This window comes from Aulonocara stuartgranti (assembly GCF_965226115.1).
Source record: "Aulonocara stuartgranti genome assembly, chromosome: 2".
NCBI lineage: Eukaryota > Metazoa > Chordata > Actinopteri > Cichliformes > Cichlidae > Aulonocara > Aulonocara stuartgranti.
This window is the reverse complement of record NC_138940.1, coordinates 9,857,501-9,883,581: the sequence shown is the minus strand read 5'-3', so window position 1 is coordinate 9,883,581 and position 26,081 is coordinate 9,857,501. Positions and strand designations below refer to the sequence as shown.

General features: G+C 39.3%; 1 protein-coding gene across 2 annotated transcripts; it reads right to left on the bottom strand.

Moving 5' to 3' along the window:
• Positions 1–18,716: 18,716 nt before the first annotated feature.
• LOC309689946 (uncharacterized protein) lies at positions 18,717–21,844 on the bottom strand. 2 transcript variants are annotated; one of them, XM_082506684.1, is made up of 3 exons: positions 19,557–21,844; positions 19,347–19,451; positions 18,717–19,301 (listed from the first exon to the last, which is right to left on the bottom strand). In XM_082506684.1, exon 1 carries the CDS (start codon positions 21,262–21,264, stop codon positions 19,702–19,704), a length of 1,563 nt encoding a protein of 520 aa, XP_082362810.1. In that variant the 5' UTR covers positions 21,265–21,844; the 3' UTR covers positions 18,717–19,301; positions 19,347–19,451; positions 19,557–19,701. The 2 variants fall into 2 exon arrangements, with proteins under 2 accessions (XP_082362810.1, XP_082362809.1); XM_082506683.1 differs by having other exon boundaries at positions 18,717–19,451.
• Positions 21,845–26,081: the final 4,237 nt, after the last annotated feature.

Here is a 26,081-nt window from a genome sequence, read left to right as displayed (position 1 = left end):
GTTTACAATGTTACCATTTCACATTATGTTAAATGGTAACATTCTGTTTACAATGTTACCATTTTACATTGTGTTAAATGGTAACATTCTGTTTACAATGTTACCATTTCACATTGTGTTAAATGGTAACATTCTGTTTACAATGTTATCATTTTACATTGTGTTAAATGGTAACATTCTGTTTACAATGTTACCATTTTACATTATGTTAAATGGTAACATTCTGTTTACAATGTTATCATTTTACATTGTGTTAAATGGTAACATTCTATTTACAATGTTATCATTTCACATTGTGTTAAATGGTAACATTCTGTTTACAATGTTATCATTTTACATTGTGTTAAATGGTAACATTCTGTTTACATTGTTATCATTTTACATTATGTTAAATGGTAACATTCTGTTTACAATGTTACCATTTTACATTATGTTAAATGGTAACATTATGTTTACAATGTTACCATTTACATTATGTTAAATTGTAACATTATGTTTACGATGTTACCATTTTACATTGTGTTAAATGGTAACATTCTGTTTACAATGTTACCATTTTACATTATGTTAAATGGTAACATTCTGTTTACAATGTTACCATTAACACCGTCGATCTTCACTGACATGATGCGATCCGATATGCGGGTAACTTCGACCACGTTGTGCCGGAGCTTTATTATTAGACTTCTGACACCTGGCAAATAAACTCTCATGCGATATGAGAACATAACAGCAAAAAGCCAGTAGCTGGTACATGAATGGATAAAAATGGGATGCAAATGGAATGTGAAGGCAACAGGTAGTAGGGTGAATTAGGGTTTCGTGTGGTCTTCAGTGCATGAATTTTATTGCCACTTTATTTCAACTTTTTATTAATATACTCAAAAGAAAAACAAGAACCACAAAGGAGATTCTTGTGATTCTTGTTTGTGCTATCTGTTTGTGAAAGAAAGCACATTTTACCACATCATACTGTGTTTGCTGCCATTTATTTTACTCGTCCTGCCTGAGTGTCTGGGCTGCGTTTGTCTGTGCACCTTTATTCTGGCCTTCTGCTGATGGGTTTCACATGCTGGGCTTTCCCTCTTGGTCCACACCCAGCAGCCTGCTGCTGACCACACACAGCCTACAAACTGATCCATCCATGCATCCATCCATGCATGCATGGCCTGGTTATTGTTGAGTTATCACCTCCAGCTCCTTGCTCATAACCAGGTAGATACTGGGCTGGGCCTGATCTCTGAGCTCAATAACAATGACAAAAATGCCAAACACTTTACTCTTCATGGTAAAAAATGTTTATAATACAGTAAAAACTGGATGTAGCCAAAATCAGTGTTTTATATACAGTGTAAGTGAACAACATTGCTACACTGCTGGTGTTTGATTGATAGAGGCTTTCTTTATAAGAACTATGATATCATTTCTTTTGCTGATTAACAGTTTTTATATAATTTTTATATCATTTATAGCTTTCAAGAAGCCAAAGATCACTGGACGAAAAGACTACAGACCTGTGGCTCTGACATCTGGTCAGGAAGTCTTTTGAGCGCCTGGTTCTCTCCTATCTTAAGACCCTCACGGCCCCCCTCCTGGACCCCCTGCAGTTTGCATACAGAGCCAACAGGTCTGTAGACGATGCCATCAACATGGCCCTACACTTTGTCCTGCAGAATCTATGCTAGGATCCTGTTTGTGGACTTCAGCTCTACCTTCAACACCATCCTTTCAGACCTTCTTCAAGGATTGCTTTCCCAGATGAATGTGCCTGATCCCATCTGCCGGTGGATCACTGACTTCCTGACGGACAGGAAGCAACCAGTGAGGCTGGGGAAGAATGTCTTGGACTCCCGGACCATCAGCACGAGCTCCCCTCAGGGCTGTGTTCTTTCTTCTATGCCCTTCTCCCTGTACACCAACTGCCGCACCTCCAACCACCAGTCTGTCAAATTAATTAAGCTTGCAGATGACACCACCATTATTGGACTCCTCTCAGACGGGGATAAGTCTGCCTACAGGATGGAGGCTGAACATCTGGTGTCCTGATGCAGCCGCAACAACCAGGTGCTGAATAAGTGTTATTTTCATTTACCACTGGCCCAAGTACATTTTTATTGGCTTGTGAACAAAGCTGTAGTTTTTGTATTTTTAAATATTAACGCAATTTAATTGAGACATTATTTATATTATTTCACTTTCAATGTGAAAAATGCTGTAAAAACGTTGAAAATAATGGTCACCCCTGTTCGCTGCAATGTAAAATAGTACAACTGCTGTCAGCCTTCATTAAGTTGCATCATTTAAACATTTGCATATTTTTATTCAACTTCTGCAGGATGCTTTGATGAAAGACTCCCTTTTCCCAAGTAGAGGCTTTACTAGAGGTCACAGGAACAGCGCTGCTGTTTTGGATGCGGAAAAATGTTGTCTTTCACTCTACCTGAGCTCAGTGTCCCAGTAAGGGCTCCGCCTCATTGTAGCTGACGCTGAAATGTTTGTGTGGGTTGCCATGACAACACCAGAAGTGCATCTGAGATCGTGTCCAAATTCATGGGCTGCATCCTCCTGAGGACTCGGTGTTCTGACAAAACGTCTTACTTTGGCAAAACGTCCTACCGTAAGTAGTTCATGCGTTCTCGGCGGCTCTAGTGACCCTCGAACTCTCGGCTAGCTATCGAGGTGGTGGATAACATACGTCTCCCCCACAAGAGCACGAACCTACAACTTTTCTACTACTGGTTTTACAAGGCGTACACGGTAAAAACATTATGCTGTTATTTGTTAAGCACTTGTGCACCTTGTGAAAAGAAATAAGTGGCTGAGATGGATGTCATATGTGCTATTGATATTATTTTACTCGTTTCTAGTTTTCACGGTGCTCCATGATTGTGAGAGGAATAAAAAAGAATTGTGGACATCAGTACGAAGCATGGATTCTTTTGACCAGAGTAGATACACTGGTCCCTTGAATATACTAATCTTTTTGAGGTGGGTGACTGTTCCTGTGTATTTACAGAAACAATGGTTGTGATAACCTCAGCTGTTTCAGAGGGTGACTGTTCGTTGCTTTGCGCACTTTTAAATCTGTATACAATGGTTTGTTCCCTTTTTGTGTTCTGAGGTTTAAACAAAGATGTACTAGATGTATTATACCGGTCCCTCGAATCTACAAATCTTTTAGATGTGGATGACTGTTCATTTTCATCTGTGTTTACAGAAATACTGGGTGTTGGAACCTCAGTAGTTTCTTTTTGGCTGACAGACTCTGGAGCTGTACAAGAGGAATAAAGAGCTGCAATGCTTTTGTGAACCTGACCTGGGAAGGGAGAGAAATATATTTTTGTTTTGTTTTTGTTTGTCTTCTTGTTTTATTTGATTCCTTGTGGGATTTGGATCCAACAAGTAAAGTATGCATATTATGCACACACACAAACACACATGCAGCTATTACCATTTCTTGTATTCTTGAATAAAGACATTGATCTGACACATTTAAAATGCAGTCAATTGTTTTTATTGTTATATTATTAAGAAAAAAGAAAAGGTGGGGGTGGGGGGATGTAAAGAAGAGCTTAAAGGAAAGGGCTAGAGGAGAGAAAACCCCAACAATTAGCAGGGCATTTTTTTACTTGGACAAATTGTTAATAAAGTTTCCATATCTGTAACAATGATGACAGTATAATTGTTTATAAACAATTATATTGACAATTATATGTGTCCAGTATGTTGGCTCATTTTCTTTTACTTTTTGCATTTGAAAATAAAAGTTGGGCTGATTTTGACACCATTACAAGAAGTGTTGTTAATGATTCTTTTTGAATTAAAATCAGGTTACCACAAATTGTTTTTTAATTTAATTTCATTTGAAATGTTTGTCAGTGGGTAAACAATTCGTAATGCAAAGTCAGAAACATCGAGTTATTCTTGTACTGCATGCTTGCAATAAATAAGTTGTCCTAACAGTCAGTCAAAGGAGCTTGGAAAGAAAAGCGTCTGGACTTCTTTGAGTTGAAGTGACTGATATATATATTTTTTGTCTGTTTGTTTTGTTGGTTTTTGTTTTTTGCCCTTTATCACCATTCCTCTTCCCTGCTGTTTTTCTTTCCCTCTTTCTTTCTCCCCTTTCTTTCCCCCAGTCATGTCTGTCCTATGTGTAGCAAGTGAAAATAAAATAAACAATAAAAACAAAGGTGAATCAAATAGACCAATACGGCAAGGCCGGGATGGTCCATTTGGTAAAGTAAATCCGTTAGTTATATTTAACATAATGTTAAATGGCAACATTCTGTTTACAATGTTACCATTTCACATTATGTTAAATGGTAACATTCTGTTTACAATGTTACCATTTTACATTATGTTAAATGGTAACATTCTGTTTACAATGTTACCATTAACACCGTCGATCTTCACTGACATGATGCGATCCGATATGCGGGTAACTTCGACCACGTTGTGCCGGAGCTTTATTATTAGACTTCTGACACCTGGCAAATAAACTCTCATGCGATATGAGAACATAACAGCAAAAAGCCAGTAGCTGGTACATGAATGGATAAAAATGGGATGCAAATGGAATGTGAAGGCAACAGGTAGTAGGGTGAATTAGGGTTTCGTGTGGTCTTCAGTGCATGAATTTTATTGCCACTTTATTTCAACTTTTTATTAATATACTCAAAAGAAAAACAAGAACCACAAAGGAGATTCTTGTGATTCTTGTTTGTGCTATCTGTTTGTGAAAGAAAGAACATTTTACCACATCATACTGTGTTTGCTGCCATTTATTTTACTCGTCCTGCCTGAGTGTCTGGGCTGCGTTTGTCTGTGCACCTTTATTCTGGCCTTCTGCTGATGGGTTTCACATGCTGGGCTTTCCCTCTTGGTCCACACCCAGCAGCCTGCTGCTGACCACACACAGCCTACAAACTGATCCATCCATGCATCCATCCATGCACGCATGGCCTGGTTATTGTTGAGTTATCACCTCCAGCTCCTTGCTCATAACCAGGTAGATACTGGGCTGGGCCTGATCTCTGAGCTCAATAACAATGACAAAAATGCCAAACACTTTACTCTTCATGGTAAAAAATGTTTATAATACAGTAAAAACTGGATGTAGCCAAAATCAGTGTTTTATATACAGTGTAAGTGAACAACATTGCTACACTGCTGGTGTTTGATTGATAGAGGCTTTCTTTATAAGAACTATGATATCATTTCTTTTGCTGATTAACAGTTTTTATATAATTTTTATATCATATATAGCTTTCAAGAAGCCAAAGATCACTGGACGAAAAGACTACAGACCTGTGGCTCTGACATCTGGTCAGGAAGTCTTTTGAGCGCCTGGTTCTCTCCTATCTTAAGACCCTCACGGCCCCCCTCCTGGACCCCCTGCAGTTTGCATACAGAGCCAACAGGTCTGTAGACGATGCCATCAACATGGCCCTACACTTTGTCCTGCAGAATCTATGCTAGGATCCTGTTTGTGGACTTCAGCTCTACCTTCAACACCATCCTTTCAGACCTTCTTCAAGGATTGCTTTCCCAGATGAATGTGCCTGATCCCATCTGCCGGTGGATCACTGACTTCCTGACGGACAGGAAGCAACCAGTGAGGCTGGGGAAGAATGTCTTGGACTCCCGGACCATCAGCACGAGCTCCCCTCAGGGCTGTGTTCTTTCTTCTATGCCCTTCTCCCTGTACACCAACTGCCGCACCTCCAACCACCAGTCTGTCAAATTAATTAAGCTTGCAGATGACACCACCATTATTGGACTCCTCTCAGACGGGGATAAGTCTGCCTACAGGATGGAGGCTGAACATCTGGTGTCCTGATGCAGCCGCAACAACCAGGTGCTGAATAAGTGTTATTTTCATTTACCACTGGCCCAAGTACATTTTTATTGGCTTGTGAACAAAGCTGTAGTTTTTGTATTTTTAAATATTAACGCAATTTAATTGAGACATTATTTATATTATTTCACTTTCAATGTGAAAAATGCTGGAAAAACGTTGAAAATAATGGTCACCCCTGTTCGCTGCAATGTAAAATAGTACAACTGCTGTCAGCCTTCATTAAGTTGCATCATTTAAACATTTGCATATTTTTATTCAACTTCTGCAGGATGCTTTGATGAAAGACTCCCTTTTCCCAAGTAGAGGCTTTACTAGAGGTCACAGGAACAGCGCTGCTGTTTTGGATGTGGAAAAATGTTGTCTTTCACTCTACCTGAGCTCAGTGTCCCAGTAAGGGCTCCGCCTCATTGTAGCTGACGCTGAAATGTTTGTGTGGGTTGCCATGACAACACCAGAAGTGCATCTGAGATCGTGTCCAAATTCATGGGCTGCATCCTCCTGAGGACTCGGTGTTCTGACAAAACGTCTTACTTTGGCAAAACGTCCTACCGTAAGTAGTTCATGCGTTCTCGGCGGCTCTAGTGACCCTCGAACTCTCGGCTAGCTATCGAGGTGGTGGATAACATACGTCTCCCCCACAAGAGCACGAATCTACAACTTTTCTACTACTGGTTTTACAAGGCGTACACGGTAAAAACATTATGCTGTTATTTGTTAAGCACTTGTGCACCTTGTGAAAAGAAATAAGTGGCTGAGATGGATGTCATATGTGCTATTGATATTATTTTACTCGTTTCTAGTTTTCACGGTGCTCCATGATTGTGAGAGGAATAAAAAAGAATTGTGGACATCAGTACGAAGCATGGATTCTTTTGACCAGAGTAGATACACTGGTCCCTTGAATATACTAATCTTTTTGAGGTGGGTGACTGTTCCTGTGTATTTACAGAAACAATGGTTGTGATAACCTCAGCTGTTTCAGAGGGTGACTGTTCGTTGCTTTGCGCACTTTTAAATCTGTATACAATGGTTTGTTCCCTTTTTGTGTTCTGAGGTTTAAACAAAGATGTACTAGATGTATTATACCGGTCCCTCGAATCTACAAATCTTTTAGATGTGGATGACTGTTCATTTTCATCTGTGTTTACAGAAACACTGGGTGTTGGAACCTCAGTAGTTTCTTTTTGGCTGACAGACTCTGGAGCTGTACAAGAGGAATAAAGAGCTGCAATGCTTTTGTGAACCTGACCTGGGAAGGGAGAGAAATATATTTTTGTTTTGTTTTTGTTTGTCTTCTTGTTTTATTTGATTCCTTGTGGGATTTGGATCCAACAAGTAAAGTATGCATATTATGCACACACACAAACACACATGCAGCTATTACCATTTCTTGTATTCTTGAATAAAGACATTGATCTGACACATTTAAAATGCAGCCAATTGTTTTTATTGTTATATTATTAAGAAAAAAGAAAAGGTGGGGGTGGGGGGATGTAAAGAAGAGCTTAAAGGAAAGGGCTAGAGGAGAGAAAACCCCAACAATTAGCAGGGCATTTTTTTACTTGGACAAATTGTTAATAAAGTTTCCATATCTGTAACAATGATGACAGTATAATTGTTTATAAACAATTATATTGACAATTATATGTGTCCAGTATGTTGGCTCATTTTCTTTTACTTTTTGCATTTGAAAATAAAAGTTGGGCTGATTTTGACACCATTACAAGAAGTGTTGTTAATGATTCTTTTTGAATTAAAATCAGGTTACCACAAATTGTTTTTTAATTTAATTTCATTTGAAATGTTTGTCAGTGGGTAAACAATTCGTAATGCAAAGTCAGAAACATCGAGTTATTCTTGTACTGCATGCTTGCAATAAATAAGTTGTCCTAACAGTCAGTCAAAGGAGCTTGGAAAGAAAAGCGTCTGGACTTCTTTGAGTTGAAGTGACTGATATATATATTTTTTGTCTGTTTGTTTTGTTGGTTTTTGTTTTTTGCCCTTTATCACCATTCCTCTTCCCTGCTGTTTTTCTTTCCCTCTTTCTTTCTCCCCTTTCTTTCCCCCAGTCATGTCTGTCCTATGTGTAGCAAGTGAAAATAAAATAAACAATAAAAACAAAGGTGAATCAAATAGACCAATACGGCAAGGCCGGGATGGTCCATTTGGTAAAGTAAATCCGTTAGTTATATTTAACATAATGTTAAATGGCAACATTCTGTTTACAATGTTACCATTTCACATTGTGTTAAATGGTAACATTCTGTTTACAATGTTACCATTTAACATTATGTTAAATGGTAACATTCTGTTTACAATGTTTCCATTTTACATTATGTTAAATGGTAACATTCTGTTTACAATGTTACCATTTAACATTATGTTAAATGGTAACATTCTGTTTACAATGTTACCATTTTACATTGTGTTAAATGGTAACATTCTGTTTACAATGTTACCATTTTACATTATGTTAAATGGTAACATTCTGTTTACAATGTTACCATTTAACATTATGTTAAATGGTAACATTCTGTTTACAATGTTACCATTTTACATTATGTTAAATGGTAACATTCTGTTTACAATGTTACCATTAACACCGTCGATCTTCACTGACATGATGCGATCCGATATGCGGGTAACTTCGACCACGTTGTGCCGGAGCTTTATTATTAGACTTCTGACACCTGGCAAATAAACTCTCACGCGATATGAGAACATAACAGCAAAAAGCCAGTAGCTGGTACATGAATGGATAAAAATGGGATGCAAATGGAATGTGAAGGCAACAGGTAGTAGGGTGAATTAGGGTTTCGTGTGGTCTTCAGTGCATGAATTTTATTGCCACTTTATTTCAACTTTTTATTAATATACTCAAAAGAAAAACAAGAACCACAAAGGAGATTCTTGTGATTCTTGTTTGTGCTATCTGTTTGTGAAAGAAAGCACATTTTACCACATCATACTGTGTTTGCTGCCATTTATTTTACTCGTCCTGCCTGAGTGTCTGGGCTGCGTTTGTCTGTGCACCTTTGTTCTGGCCTTCTGCTGATGGGTTTCACATGCTGGGCTTTCCCTCTTGGTCCACACCCAGCAGCCTGCTGCTGACCACACACAGCCTACAAACTGATCCATCCATGCATCCATCCATGCATGCATGGCCTGGTTATTGTTGAGTTATCACCTCCAGCTCCTTGCTCATAACCAGGTAGATACTGGGCTGGGCCTGATCTCTGAGCTCAATAACAATGACAAAAATGCCAAACACTTTACTCTTCATGGTAAAAAATGTTTATAATACAGTAAAAACTGGATGTAGCCAAAATCAGTGTTTTATATACAGTGTAAGTGAACAACATTGCTACACTGCTGGTGTTTGATTGATAGAGGCTTTCTTTATAAGAACTATGATATCATTTCTTTTGCTGATTAACAGTTTTTATATAATTTTTATATCATATATAGCTTTCAAGAAGCCAAAGATCACTGGACGAAAAGACTACAGACCTGTGGCTCTGACATCTGGTCAGGAAGTCTTTTGAGCGCCTGGTTCTCTCCTATCTTAAGACCCTCACGGCCCCCCTCCTGGACCCCCTGCAGTTTGCATACAGAGCCAACAGGTCTGTAGACGATGCCATCAACATGGCCCTACACTTTGTCCTGCAGAATCTATGCTAGGATCCTGTTTGTGGACTTCAGCTCTACCTTCAACACCATCCTTTCAGACCTTCTTCAAGGATTGCTTTCCCAGATGAATGTGCCTGATCCCATCTGCCGGTGGATCACTGACTTCCTGACGGACAGGAAGCAACCAGTGAGGCTGGGGAAGAATGTCTTGGACTCCCGGACCATCAGCACGAGCTCCCCTCAGGGCTGTGTTCTTTCTTCTATGCCCTTCTCCCTGTACACCAACTGCCGCACCTCCAACCACCAGTCTGTCAAATTAATTAAGCTTGCAGATGACACCACCATTATTGGACTCCTCTCAGACGGGGATAAGTCTGCCTACAGGATGGAGGCTGAACATCTGGTGTCCTGATGCAGCCGCAACAACCAGGTGCTGAATAAGTGTTATTTTCATTTACCACTGGCCCAAGTACATTTTTATTGGCTTGTGAACAAAGCTGTAGTTTTTGTATTTTTAAATATTAACGCAATTTAATTGAGACATTATTTATATTATTTCACTTTCAATGTGAAAAATGCTGGAAAAACGTTGAAAATAATGGTCACCCCTGTTCGCTGCAATGTAAAATAGTACAACTGCTGTCAGCCTTCATTAAGTTGCATCATTTAAACATTTGCATATTTTTATTCAACTTCTGCAGGATGCTTTGATGAAAGACTCCCTTTTCCCAAGTAGAGGCTTTACTAGAGGTCACAGGAACAGCGCTGCTGTTTTGGATGCGGAAAAATGTTGTCTTTCACTCTACCTGAGCTCAGTGTCCCAGTAAGGGCTCCGCCTCATTGTAGCTGACACTGAAATGTTTGTGTGGGTTGCCATGACAACACCAGAAGTGCATCTGAGATCGTGTCCAAATTCATGGGCTGCATCCTCCTGAGGACTCGGTGTTCTGACAAAACGTCTTACTTTGGCAAAACGTCCTACCGTAAGTAGTTCATGCGTTCTCGGCGGCTCTAGTGACCCTCGAACTCTCGGCTAGCTATCGAGGTGGTGGATAACATACGTCTCCCCCACAAGAGCACGAACCTACAACTTTTCTACTACTGGTTTTACAAGGCGTACACGGTAAAAACATTATGCTGTTATTTGTTAAGCACTTGTGCACCTTGTGAAAAGAAATAAGTGGCTGAGATGGATGTCATATGTGCTATTGATATTATTTTACTCGTTTCTAGTTTTCACGGTGCTCCATGATTGTGAGAGGAATAAAAAAGAATTGTGGACATCAGTACGAAGCATGGATTCTTTTGACCAGAGTAGATACACTGGTCCCTTGAATATACTAATCTTTTTGAGGTGGGTGACTGTTCCTGTGTATTTACAGAAACAATGGTTGTGATAACCTCAGCTGTTTCAGAGGGTGACTGTTCGTTGCTTTGCGCACTTTTAAATCTGTATACAATGGTTTGTTCCCTTTTTGTGTTCTGAGGTTTAAACAAAGATGTACTAGATGTATTATACCGGTCCCTCGAATCTACAAATCTTTTAGATGTGGATGACTGTTCATTTTCATCTGTGTTTACAGAAACACTGGGTGTTGGAACCTCAGTAGTTTCTTTTTGGCTGACAGACTCTGGAGCTGTACCAGAGGAATAAAGAGCTGCAATGCTTTCGTGAACCTGACCTGGGAAGGGAGAGAAATATATTTTTGTTTTGTTTTTGTTTGTCTTCTTGTTTTATTTGATTCCTTGTGGGATTTGGATCCAACAAGTAAAGTATGCATATTATGCACACACACAAACACACATGCAGCTATTACCATTTCTTGTATTCTTGAATAAAGACATTGATCTGACACATTTAAAATGCAGCCAATTGTTTTTATTGTTATATTATTAAGAAAAAAGAAAAGGTGGGGGGATGTAAAGAAGAGCTTAAAGGGCTAGAGGAGAGAAAACCCCAACAATTAGCAGGGCATTTTTTTACTTGGACAAATTGTTAATAAAGTTTCCATATCTGTAACAATGATGACAATATAATTGTTTATAAACAATTATATTGACAATTATATGTGTCCAGTATGTTGGCTCATTTTCTTTTACTTTTTGCATTTGAAAATAAAAGTTGGGCTGATTTTGACACCATTACAAGAAGTGTTGTTAATGATTCTTTTTGAATTAAAATCAGGTTACCACAAATTGTTTTTTAATTTAATTTCATTTGAAATGTTTGTCAGTGGGTAAACAATTTGTAATGCAAAGTCAGAAACATCGAGTTATTCTTGTACTGCATGCTTGCAATAAATAAGTTGTCCTAACAGTCAGTCAAAGGAGCTTGGAAAGAAAAGCGTCTGGACTTCTTTGAGTTGAAGTGACTGATATATATATTTTTTGTCTGTTTGTTTTGTTGGTTTTTGTTTTTTGCCCTTTATCACCATTCCTCTTCCCTGCTGTTTTTCTTTCCCTCTTTCTTTCTCCCCTTTCTTTCCCCCAGTCATGTCTGTCCTATGTGTAGCAAGTGAAAATAAAATAAACAAGAAAAACAAAGGTGAATCAAATAGACCAATACGGCAAGGCCGGGATGGTCCATTTGGTAAAGTAAATCCGTTAGTTATATTTAACATAATGTTAAATGGCAACATTCTGTTTACAATGTTACCATTTTACATTGTGTTAAATGGTAACATTCTGTTTACAATGTTACCATTTAACATTATGTTAAATGGTAACATTCTGTTTACAATGTTACCATTTTACATTGTGTTAAATGGTAACATTCTGTTTACAATGTTACCATTTTACATTATGTTAAATGGTAACATTCTGTTTACAATGTTACCATTTTACATTATGTTAAATGGTAACATTCTGTTTACAATGTTACCATTAACACCGTCGATCTTCACTGACATGATGCGATCCGATATGCGGGTAACTTCGACCACGTTGTGCTGGAGCTTTATTATTAGACTTCTGACACCTGGCAAATAAACTCTCACGCGATATGAGAACATAACAGCAAAAAGCCAGTAGCTGGTACATGAATGGATAAAAATGGGATGCAAATGGAATGTGAAGGCAACAGGTAGTAGGGTGAATTAGGGTTTCGTGTGGTCTTCAGTGCATGAATTTTATTGCCACTTTATTTCAACTTTTTATTAATATACTCAAAAGAAAAACAAGAACCACAAAGGAGATTCTTGTGATTCTTGTTTGTGCTATCTGTTTGTGAAAGAAAGCACATTTTACCACATCATACTGTGTTTGCTGCCATTTATTTTACTCGTCCTGCCTGAGTGTCTGGGCTGCGTTTGTCTGTGCACCTTTGTTCTGGCCTTCTGCTGATGGGTTTCACATGCTGGGCTTTCCCTCTTGGTCCACACCCAGCAGCCTGCTGCTGACCACACACAGCCTACAAACTGATCCATCCATGCATCCATCCATGCATGCATGGCCTGGTTATTGTTGAGTTATCACCTCCAGCTCCTTGCTCATAACCAGGTAGATACTGGGCTGGGCCTGATCTCTGAGCTCAATAACAATGACAAAAATGCCAAACACTTTACTCTTCATGGTAAAAAATGTTTATAATACAGTAAAAACTGGATGTAGCCAAAATCAGTGTTTTATATACAGTGTAAGTGAACAACATTGCTACACTGCTGGTGTTTGATTGATAGAGGCTTTCTTTATAAGAACTATGATATCATTTCTTTTGCTGATTAACAGTTTTTATATAATTTTTATATCATTTATAGCTTTCAAGAAGCCAAAGATCACTGGACGAAAAGACTACAGACCTGTGGCTCTGACATCTGGTCAGGAAGTCTTTTGAGCGCCTGGTTCTCTCCTATCTTAAGACCCTCACGGCCCCCCTCCTGGACCCCCTGCAGTTTGCATACAGAGCCAACAGGTCTGTAGACGATGCCATCAACATGGCCCTACACTTTGTCCTGCAGAATCTATGCTAGGATCCTGTTTGTGGACTTCAGCTCTACCTTCAACACCATCCTTTCAGACCTTCTTCAAGGATTGCTTTCCCAGATGAATGTGCCTGATCCCATCTGCCGGTGGATCACTGACTTCCTGACGGACAGGAAGCAACCAGTGAGGCTGGGGAAGAATGTCTTGGACTCCCGGACCATCAGCACGAGCTCCCCTCAGGGCTGTGTTCTTTCTTCTATGCCCTTCTCCCTGTACACCAACTGCCGCACCTCCAACCACCAGTCTGTCAAATTAATTAAGCTTGCAGATGACACCACCATTATTGGACTCCTCTCAGACGGGGATAAGTCTGCCTACAGGATGGAGGCTGAACATCTGGTGTCCTGATGCAGCCGCAACAACCAGGTGCTGAATAAGTGTTATTTTCATTTACCACTGGCCCAAGTACATTTTTATTGGCTTGTGAACAAAGCTGTAGTTTTTGTATTTTTAAATATTAACGCAATTTAATTGAGACATTATTTATATTATTTCACTTTCAATGTGAAAAATGCTGTAAAAACGTTGAAACTAATGGTCACCCCTGTTCGCTGCAATGTAAAATAGTACAACTGCTGTCAGCCTTCATTAAGTTGCATCATTTAAACATTTGCATATTTTTATTCAACTTCTGCAGGATGCTTTGATGAAAGACTCCCTTTTCCCAAGTAGAGGCTTTACTAGAGGTCACAGGAACAGCGCTGCTGTTTTGGATGCGGAAAAATGTTGTCTTTCACTCTACCTGAGCTCAGTGTTTCAGTAAGGGCTCCGCCTCATTGTAGCTGACGCTGAAATGTTTGTGTGGGTTGCCATGACAACACCAGAAGTGCATCTGAGATCGTGTCCAAATTCATGGGCTGCATCCTCCTGAGGACTCGGTGTTCTGACAAAACGTCTTACTTTGGCAAAACGTCCTACCGTAAGTAGTTCATGCGTTCTCGGCGGCTCTAGTGACCCTCGAACTCTCGGCTAGCTATCGAGGTGGTGGATAACATACGTCTCCCCCACAAGAGCACGAACCTACAACTTTTCTACTACTGGTTTTACAAGGCGTACACGGTAAAAACATTATGCTGTTATTTGTTAAGCACTTGTGCACCTTGTGAAAAGAAATAAGTGGCTGAGATGGATGTCATATGTGCTATTGATATTATTTTACTCGTTTCTAGTTTTCACGGTGCTCCATGATTGTGAGAGGAATAAAAAAGAATTGTGGACATCAGTACGAAGCATGGATTCTTTTGACCAGAGTAGATACACTGGTCCCTTGAATATACTAATCTTTTTGAGGTGGGTGACTGTTCCTGTGTATTTACAGAAACAATGGTTGTGATAACCTCAGCTGTTTCAGAGGGTGACTGTTCGTTGCTTTGCGCACTTTTAAATCTGTATACAATGGTTTGTTCCCTTTTTGTGTTCTGAGGTTTAAACAAAGATGTACTAGATGTATTATACCGGTCCCTCGAATCTACAAATCTTTTAGATGTGGATGACTGTTCATTTTCATCTGTGTTTACAGAAACACTGGGTGTTGGAACCTCAGTAGTTTCTTTTTGGCTGACAGACTCTGGAGCTGTACAAGAGGAATAAAGAGCTGCAATGCTTTTGTGAACCTGACCTGGGAAGGGAGAGAAATATATTTTTGTTTTGTTTTTGTTTGTCTTCTTGTTTTATTTGATTCCTTGTGGGATTTGGATCCAACAAGTAAAGTATGCATATTATGCACACACACAAACACACATGCAGCTATTACCATTTCTTGTATTCTTGAATAAAGACATTGATCTGACACATTTAAAATGCAGCCAATTGTTTTTATTGTTATATTATTAAGAAAAAAGAAAAGGTGGGGGGATGTAAAGAAGAGCTTAAAGGGCTAGAGGAGAGAAAACCCCAACAATTAGCAGGGCATTTTTTTACTTGGACAAATTGTTAATAAAGTTTCCATATCTGTAACAATGATGACAATATAATTGTTTATAAACAATTATATTGACAATTATATGTGTCCAGTATGTTGGCTCATTTTCTTTTACTTTTTGCATTTGAAAATAAAAGTTGGGCTGATTTTGACACCATTACAAGAAGTGTTGTTAATGATTCTTTTTGAATTAAAATCAGGTTACCACAAATTGTTTTTTAATTTAATTTCATTTGAAATGTTTGTCAGTGGGTAAACAATTCGTAATGCAAAGTCAGAAACATCGAGTTATTCTTGTACTGCATGCTTGCAATAAATAAGTTGTCCTAACAGTCAGTCAAAGGAGCTTGGAAAGAAAAGCGTCTGGACTTCTTTGAGTTGAAGTGACTGATATATATATATTTTTTGTCTGTTTGTTTTGTTGGTTTTTGTTTTTTGCCCTTTATCACCATTCCTCTTCCCTGCTGTTTTTCTTTCCCTCTTTCTTTCTCCCCTTTCTTTCCCCCAGTCATGTCTGTCCTATGTGTAGCAAGTGAAAATAAAATAAACAATAAAAACAAAGGTGAATCAAATAGACCAATACGGCAAGGCCGGGATGGTCCATTTGGTAAAGTAAATCCGTTAGTTATATTTAACATAATGTTAAATGGTAACATTCTGTTTACAATGTTACCATTTTACATTGTGTTAAATGGTAACATTCTGTTTACAATGTTACCATTTCACATTGTGTTAAATGGTAACATTCTGTTTACAATGTTATCATTTTACATTGTGTTAAATGGTAACATTCTGTTTACAATGTTACCATTTCACATTATGTTAAATGGTAACATTCTGTTTACAATGTTACCATTTTACATTGTGTTAAATGGTAACATTCTGTTTACAATGTTACCATTTCACATTGTGTTAAATGGTAACATTCTGTTTACAATGTTATCATTTTACATTGTGTTAAATGGTAACATTCTGTTTACAATGTTACCATTTTACATTATGTTAAATGGTAACATTCTGTTTACAATGTTATCATTTTACATTGTGTTAAATGGTAACATTCTATTTACAATGTTATCATTTCACATTGTGTTAAATGGTAACATTCTGTTTACAATGTTATCATTTTACATTGTGTTAAATGGTAACATTCTGTTTACATTGTTATCATTTTACATTATGTTAAATGGTAACATTCTGTTTACAATGTTACCATTTTACATTATGTTAAATGGTAACATTATGTTTACAATGTTACCATTTACATTATGTTAAATTGTAACATTATGTTTACGATGTTACCATTTTACATTATGTTAAATTGTCAGTAGGCCTGGTACCGGAACCGGTACTGGACCCCCTTTTACTTTCAGCCATCAGAAGAGGGTACACTGTGGTCATAACAATACTCAGACTGTAGCATTTAAAGGTCCCAAAGTGTACCAGGAAAATATCCCCCGCACGATTACACCAGCAGCCTGAATTGTGAATGTGAGGGAGGATGGATCCATGCTTTCATGTTGTTCACTCCAGGCTGATATAAAAATGATATAACTAATACTACTTCTACTAATAATGACAATAACAACAAAATAATAATAATAATGTCAAAAATACCAGTAATAATAATAACAATAACAACATAAACAACAACATTACTACTAATAATAATAAAGATAAACAAATGTATTAAAAAATTAATAATGATAATAATAATAATAAAACTGATCATAACAGTAACAATATCAATCATAACAACAACAGTACTAACAACAATAATAACAATAACAATGCAGCTGAAAGCCATCCTGGACCTGGTCGAGGAAGTTAAGGCTCTCCGCATCCAGAACGCCGAGAAGGATCGGCGGCTGGCGTACCTGGAGAACAGAGTGGCGGATTTGGAGCAGTACACCCGGATGAACGATGTTATCATCACGGGGCTTCGCATCAAACCCCGGTCATACGCCCGGGCGGTCGCCACTGACAATGTAGGAGGGCCAGGAGAGGAAGATGTCAACTCCACGGAGCATCAAGTGGTTACCTTTCTACGGTCCAAAGGTGTGGAAGTGGATTATAACAACATTGAGGCTTGCCACCCTCTACCCCGAAAAAATGACAGTAACAAACCAGCCATCATTGTGAGATTTGCAAACAGAAAACAGAAAACAGCACTGTTAAAACAAGGAAGGAAACTGAAAGGATCCGATGTCTTCATGAACGAACATCTGATAAAAAGAAATGCGGACATTGCCAGGAAAGCACGTTACTTGAAGAAACAGGGAAAAATTCAAAATACATGGACCACCAACTGCAAAGTATTCATTAAACTCAATGGAACACCGGAACAAGCCAAAGTGTTGGTCATCAGAAATATGGAAGAGCTGGACAAATACTGAGGTCAACTTACTCTGGAGGTATGAATACACATGTGACGTGACACACAACACAACACATGGCACAGTCCAAAAGAACTTCATCTGCATCCGACAACAATATCAACATGACTCATTGGAATTCTCTTTATGATAATCTGGAACTGAGAACATTTCGATACACAGACCATAATGTTCTAGACTTAGAAAAGGATATAGACCCGGAAAATAATTTCTTCTACAACATCAGCTGTAACTGCTGCTACTTCACTGATGAACAGTTTAAGCACACCATCAACACGGAAAATAAATTATCAATAATCCATTTTAATAGCTGAAGTCTGTATGCCAACTTCAACAATATAAAGGAATATCTAAATGAGTTGACAAATCCATTTGGAATTATTGCCATTTCTGAAACATGGATCAATGCGGAGAAAGGAATGGACTTTGGACTGGAGGGATATGAAGTGAATTTTGTAAATAGAAGGAACAAGAGTGGAGGGGGAGTAGCTGTGTATGTGGATAAAAACCTAAACTACAAGGTGGTAGAAAGTATGACAACTGTAATTGATAATTTACTAGAATGTATAACAATTGAAATTTATAAGGAAAAAGAAAAAAATGTAATAATTAGCTGTATATATAGAACACCTGGCTCTAGTATTCAAGTATTTAATGACTTCATAGAGGAAATATTCTCTAAAACAAATCAAAAAGTTATGTTTATCTGTGGTGATTTTAATATTGACCTGTTGAATCCAAAAAAGCATAAAATGACCGACGAATTCCTAAACACTATGTACAGTTTGAGTTTACATCCTAAAATAACCAGGCCTAGCAGAATTACACCACATTGTGCCACCTTACTTGACAATATTTTCACTAACAATATTGTTGGGGGAAAACTCTGTAAAAGACCCAGGAGAAATAAAGACACAATGAGACAAAGTTACTTTCTTTATCAAACGTGTACACGGGTGAGCTGCTAAGAACAACTCACCCCATGCACAGTGGCTTGGTAATTTTTATAGGAAAGACAGTGAGAACAGGATAAGAAAATACAAAACAAATAAAATAAACAACTCCATATGTGGCACTAGTCTCGTCAGCAGAGAGCTGGGAGAAGGCTGTGAGAGATAAAACAATCTAAAACAATATGTCCCAAAACAGTATGTCTTTGCTGAGAAAGTCTAAAAAGATAATTCTAAACTAATCTAACCATAGGCAAAGGGCAGACAAAAGGCATCTTTGTACATTTAAAAGAAGGTAAAGAAACATAGAATCATTTTTCCTGTAACATTCCCTCCTGTTTAACTTATTTTAAATGTATACAACAATTGTCTATGAAGGTTATTTATTAAGTATCTTAGGCAATTTTTTAACTTCCAAAATCTTCAAAATGTCAGCATAGCAGAAATGGCAGTCATTTGGTCTAAAGAATAAAACAAAAGAAAATAATAAAAAGAAAAACATAGTAAATGAAAATCATAGTAAATGAAATAACAAGTGGAATAAACAAGAAAAAATAATAAAACTACAAAAAATAAAGGATAAAAACCTTATATTTTAAAACGAAAACTTACAAAAAATAAAAGGATGAAAAGTAAAATGAAAACTTTATATTTAAAAATGATGAAAACCTAATATGTAAAATGAAAACTTCAAAAAATACAAGGATGAAAACCTTATATTAAAATGATGCAAACCTTAAATTGAAAACTTTATATGTAAAATAATGAAAACTTCATATTTAAAACTGAAGACTTCAAAAAAATAAGAGTATGAAAACGTTATAAAAATGAAAAACTTTATGTTTAAAAGTCAAGACTTCAAAAAAAAATAAAAGCATGAAAACTTGCATAACCTACTAATGTTTTAATCAGTGCATGATCACTTGACAAGTCATTTTTAATCACCACGTCATTTATTAGCAGCTAGTACAAGTTCTCCTCTAACAGAATTGCAACGGGATGTTGTTCTTCTTCAGGCACGGCAACATAAGCAGTCATTGTAGTTGTTATCATCTTTGAAATCATTACTCTTAGGCATGGCAACACACACAACACTAATATGAGCAGTGCTATCATGATGAGACCTAGAAGAAAAAATGGCTTTGCTACAGCAGCCAGCCATGAACCGCTGAACAGCCAGTCAAGCCAGCCTTGTGCTGTAGCTGCTCCAGGTGTGTGGTCAGTGACATATTTTTGCAGAGCGGTCAAATTCTGCAAAGCTTCATAAATGTCTCCTCCAGTTTCGTATCCATCAGGGATAAAAGTGCAACATGTTTCCCCGATCAGCTTGCAAACTCCTCCTTGTGATGCTGTTAGCAGGTCTAGTGTCAGTCTGTTCTGCAGCACCATCGTTCTGATGGCCTGCTGTTCTCCTGCTAAGGCAGTTCCCAGGGTCTTAGTCAAGTTGATGTGTCGTAGCAGAGCATATCGGTTGATTTCCACATGATCCCGCACCTCGGCAACTCCGATGCCGGGGATCAAGCTCTGTAAGAATTTCACTCCACCTCCCCAGATGCGAAACTCTCCCGGCACTCCAGTGTCCACAGTAATGCCGAAAGAATTGGGGGAGGCGATGTCCACTTCACGTCTCTGCCGGCTGCTTGGATGATGTGCAACACTTTGCATGAAGAAAACGTGATCTGATAATTCCACCAGGGCGCACAGACCTCCCCAACCTTCAGGGAGTGACAGATAAGCCTTGTTGCCACATAGGAAGTACCAGTCAGCCAAAACTCTGGTTCCTCTGCTGCTGGGTGCCGTCCGTGCACATCCTGTCTGGTACTGAGTCTTTGTTTGTAGTGGCATTCGGTAGCTGTAGTCGGAGCGACAGCTTAGGCCCATCAGCGTCGTGTTACTGGCACAGGTGGCGTTGATTGAACAGGCCATACACTTCCTCTCGTTCCTTGGTGGGCAGAAAGTGTATATGGACTTACATAGGTGAGTAGGCAGCTCCCCCACTGCCCGCGAGCCATTGTTCATCACACATACTGGCAGTTGTGATGCGTTCAGTTTGTTCAGTAGAATTACATCAGGCAGCGGGTCTGAGACTTGGGGCCAGGTCAGTAGGTATGTCTGTCCGGAACAGTTCACATTTGTGAGTGATGATGACCTCCAGGTTGCTTTCGCTGGGATGCTGTAGTTGGCCTTGGACCAAAGAGTACCATAGCCTGGATGTGTTGCCAGGCCCAACAGACACCAACTGCGATCTTCAGGTATGCTGTACGGCCACAGGCCAGACGTCTGCGAGGATAGGGGCATATGGGTACATGCATAGCAGTCAGTTTTGTTATTCAAGTGAGCTGTAGTGTTCATAAACTGCCACCAGAAGTTAGTGGCGTATCCATGGGGAAACTTGGTGTACTTTCCTTTGTCATACAGTGTCTGCCTTTTCTCCATGTAGCGTGACTTGTTGTCCCTCACGGAAGCAAAGGTGAGGAGCCCGGCCATGGTCAGGGCCGCTGCAGTTGATAAGAGCCACCACCTCATGACGACGAAACACACCCTCCTGTCGCGAGTAGACCCCCCGGCCAGGAAAGCTGACCCCTCCACCGGGCGAGATCACAACAAGCGGGCAAGCCTGCCGTCAGCTGTGTTTAGATGGCTTCACTGACTCGCCTGCAGTGACTCTGATGGATCCAGGATGGTCGTTCCGCAATTTTGCAAGCGGTCGGTGTAGTGAGGAGGACTTGGTATGGCCCCTCCCACCTGGGTGTGCTCCAGTTTTTCCTTTGGAGCACCTTGATCAGAACCCAGTCACCGGGCTTTAGTCTGCAAGACACTGGAGAAACATCATCAGGTTGTTGATTATGTACAATGATCTCTTTGTTTTCCAATAGCTTAGACATCCATTCTGCTAATGTGTTTTCTCTGATTGCTTTGTCTATTGGTTGACTGGTACTAGGCAGTGGAAACGGCCTGCCATGAATGATTTCAAATGGAGTTAGTTTATGGGAGCCTTGCGTTAAGCGCATCCACATTTTCACTAAACCCAAACATTCAGGCCACGGCCTTCCTGTTTCTGCCATGCATTTCCTGAGCCTTTGTTTTATAGTGCCGTTAGTTCTCTCTACAAGGCCTGTGCTCTGAGGGTGATAAGCACAGTGGTGTTTTATGCTGAAACCGAGTGCTTCAGAGACCTTAGTGATGACATCATTTACAAAATGAGTGCCGTTGTCTGACCGTATCAAAGCTGGAATGCCATATGTGGGTATGAAGTGATTGCACAGGCACTTTGCTACTGAAATTGCATCTGCCTTTTTCACTGGATAGATTTCCGGCCACTTTGAGAACACGTCTATAACCACTAGGGCGTATTTTGACCCTTGACATTCGCTTAGTTCAATAAAATCCATATGAATTGTGTGAAAAGGATGAGGCGGAGTTGGAAAACGGCCTCTTTGTGGTCGCAGGTTACCCTGAGCATTATATTTTTGACACGTCATGCATGTTCTGACAAATTGTTTTGCTGAGGTTTCAAAATTTACAGTGTAGAATTTACAGTGTAGAAATGAGAGTTGACAATACTGGTCAGTCCCCCCGTTGACAAATGCGTACAGCCATGAGTCACTAATGCCGCCATTTTGTGGAGGAATTTTGGCAACACTGGCTTGCCACAACACATCATTAAGTCGTTTGTCAGAACTGCACCGTGTTTTAGCCATTTTGCCTGCTCTGCTGTGCTTGCTGCTTTTTGTTCATTTTTCAACACATCCAGTGGAATCTGATGTGTGTTTACTGCCATCAATGTGATGTTTGTCTTTTGTGCCGCCTATTTTGCTGCTCTGTCAGCAAAATTGTTGCCTGTAGTAATGAAAGAGTCAGTAGGCGTTGTAAGAGGTTGGCATGCTGGTTTGCCAGTTGGTGTAATCATTCCTCTGGTTTTCCAGATTTTTTGCAAAATGATGCACAGCAGAGAAAACATACTGGCTGTCTATATAAATGGTTATTTGTTTATCTTTGTGTATTTCACATGCGCAACAATCTCGTGTGAAGTGACCTTCCTCTCCACGGTTCTAGCAGGCGTTGTCTCTATGTTATCTGCTGTTTCTGCATGGCTGTCTGCAGCCTTGGTGTTTGTGACTTTGCTCGCCTCTCTGTTCCTGATAGCCACCTGTGGATTAGTGTTTTAGTCTGTTGTCAACAGTCAGCCTTATTTTGAAGTTACAGAAAGCTTCTTCTTTTTTGTTTGTCTTGGTTTGGGAGAATAGAACACTACATTTTCACTTAAGGCAGTTTTGAATAATTTCTAGTTCTTCAAACAATTCATGGATCTCACACATTTCAAACTTTCAAGTTAGGGTTGTTTCCCATTTATACATATATATATTTAACTTTGCATTGCTCACAGCTCATAGCTCACAGCTCTAAACCTAGGCATTTTTCAATCATATGCCTAATCACTATGTGTCACTGTTATTCTCAAGTATGGTCACAAGTTCGTTTAAAGTCGTTTCCAAAACCAACAAAATAATCAAACAAAAACAAAAAACATAAACGTGTCAGGACACAAAAGAAAAAGAAAAATGCTGCCACCCGAACAAGGCAGAAGTCTGCATATGTTGGCTTTTAATAGCATGCAGCTTGTAACATGGTAGACTAATGTGCCTGTGTTAATTCAGCTCCATATTATTGTGTGAAGTTGCACTGGGTTGGGAGTGGTTTTGTGTGTGTCACATTTTTGGTGAGCCAATGGCTGGAATGAGGTTGGACTAATTAGAGGCAGGTGTACTTGATTGCACTGATACACTGGTCTACTTATAGCCCACACTACAACCACTGCTGTTTTGTTTTGTCTCTCTGTGCAGGTATGTAATGTGATGAAATCAGATATGATTGGGATGGATTGGTTTTGCGCTATGAATTTTATATTAAGTGTGTCGTTTTGTCTCTCTGTGCAGTCCAGGGCCTATTATATGCCACAGCCTAAAGGCAGCTGGGTTGCAGAGGCTTGAGTGACCACTGACTATATGCTTGCAGGGTGGTGGGTCTCCAAGGACAACTTCTAACCCTGTTAAAGGCAACATGTGGAGTGCAACTTGGCCGTGTGTCATAGCTGTCTCTGGCCTTGGGACTGTGTGTTTTTATACAATTCTTAAGTGGGACACTGGACTGTTTTATCTTTTATCTCTTGATATATTTTTCGTCAAATTATCTTTTAGAATTTTATTGACTGACATCTTTTTGCCCATGACTGAGACGGTTGGTCAGACCTACAGTCTTTCTTTGGGTGTGTTACAGCAGCTTCTGCTCTAAAAGAAACAAATAAATAAAAAGAAAAGAAAATGTGGAACATGTTCATCAGCTTAGCAGTGTCTACATATTTAATTCAGCTTCTCAATCCTGTAGTTTTAGCTGTTGTCTACAGGGTTTTGCTTATTGGTTGTTATGATAGGTGTGCTCTATATCTCAGCAATGTGTCATTCTAGGATGATAAGTTTCAAGCTGGTCAAGTGCCTCTATGCACTTCATTAGTTTAGTTATTCTCCGTATTGTCTTCATCTCACATGTCATTACACTGAGTTTCAGCAAACCTTAAGCTTGATGCAGACTACTGCTTAACAATTATCCACCTCACATCATAACCGATTAAGGTGCCTCTTCATATTAATATTATGTCATTGTTCATATTATACCCTTTGTCTTATATGACAGCAATAGCATATTATAATATTTTATCAGTGTGTACCACTATACTACTCCTGAGCCAATTTGTTAGTTAGGATCATCTTATTCAGCAAACAGATCATTTTGAATTCATCCAATCTGCGGTCACATTTGTTCTCTCTGTTGCATGGCGGACCAGGCAGTTCTATTATAATATATTATTTATATTTTATTTTGTATCCATCAAGGGCTTCAGATGACCTGCAGAATCATCCTTTTCCCAAGGTGGAGACAGTTACCTTTTCACACACTGTCCTTGGCTGAACAGTGACACAGTCTTAATATACCTTATTTATTTTATTAAAATATTTTCGTGTGAATTATTTGCTTTATATTCATTTTATACATGCTGGGCATGGTCATCATGCCAACTGTGTTTCATTGTTAATATCACTTTACAGGTTGTTATCCTTGCTATTATTAATTTCAAATACTCTAAAGATAATTTCTACTGTAATTTTCCCTTCATCTTTATTTCGTACTTTTTATATTTATATCTACTCAGTGGGGTCTGTTTTCAACCCTTTTAAACTACTTCAGACTACCTTGATCTCTAGTTTTCACTTAATAAGGGATTATTAAGTTCTTCCTGATATGGGTGGTGCTGCAGATGCGGCTGCAGGAGTGAGTGATGGTTTACTAAAAGGATTGTGGGAACTGCACAGTGTCTCGTCTTCTGGTTTTACTAAACTGGCAGTTGAGTTCTGTTCTTCTGACTGTTTATATTTTGTTTTCTTAAATCTCTCAGTTTACAGACACTGTTTTTGTCCGGCGTCTGGACTTTTCTTTTCTCACCACTGCTCGTCAGCAGGAGTGAGTTTTAATTTCACTTGCTTGATTACCCATCTTATTTATGTATTTACTTATTTTTGTTTAAGTAATATATACACAATACAGCTGCTATCACCTTCGCTGGTATTAGAGACGAGAGTGGTTGCTCACACGCCCTTCTACTTTCGGACTATTTCCAAAAGCGGTGTGAACTTTACGAGACGGAACTCGACCGTTCTCTCAACTCACCAGCACGTCAGTGAATAGCAGTAAAAGAAAAACACAGTAGGAGCAGCTCAGTCTCTTATTGGACCGTGAAAATTCAGCTTGCTCCATTAATTAAAACAATACACACACACATTCACATTCACAGCTTCGACGCGCGCGACCGGAACCCTTATAATAAGGGGAGCTCCCAGAGCTACTTACTCCCTAGACCCAGTCTAGACCCAGCTGGGGGAGCTACCCAGAGCTCCAAAGCTACCAGTCGACGAGCTCCCAGAGCTACCAGTCGACGAGCTACGCTACCAGTCGACGAGCTTCCAAAGCTACCAGTCGACGAGCTACTTCCGCTATTTTAAATTCCCTGAATTCAAAATGCGCTTTTACGCAAGATTGTGTCAGTGTGTCTGTATCTACCTGGTCAGTGTCGCCGGGTCTGGTCCACCTCGATCGGGCCCCACCACCGTGGGTCGCTTTCTAAGAACGTTGGCCAAGACTCGAATTTAACGCTCTTGGTCTTTTATCACACACCTAGTGTGTGGGCTGTCGACAGGCGAACAACGTGGACTGGTCACGGAGATGGGACACGATGGAGGCGCTCCGGCTCCGAAGGACCAAGAAATGTTGGGGGAAAACTCTGTAAAAGA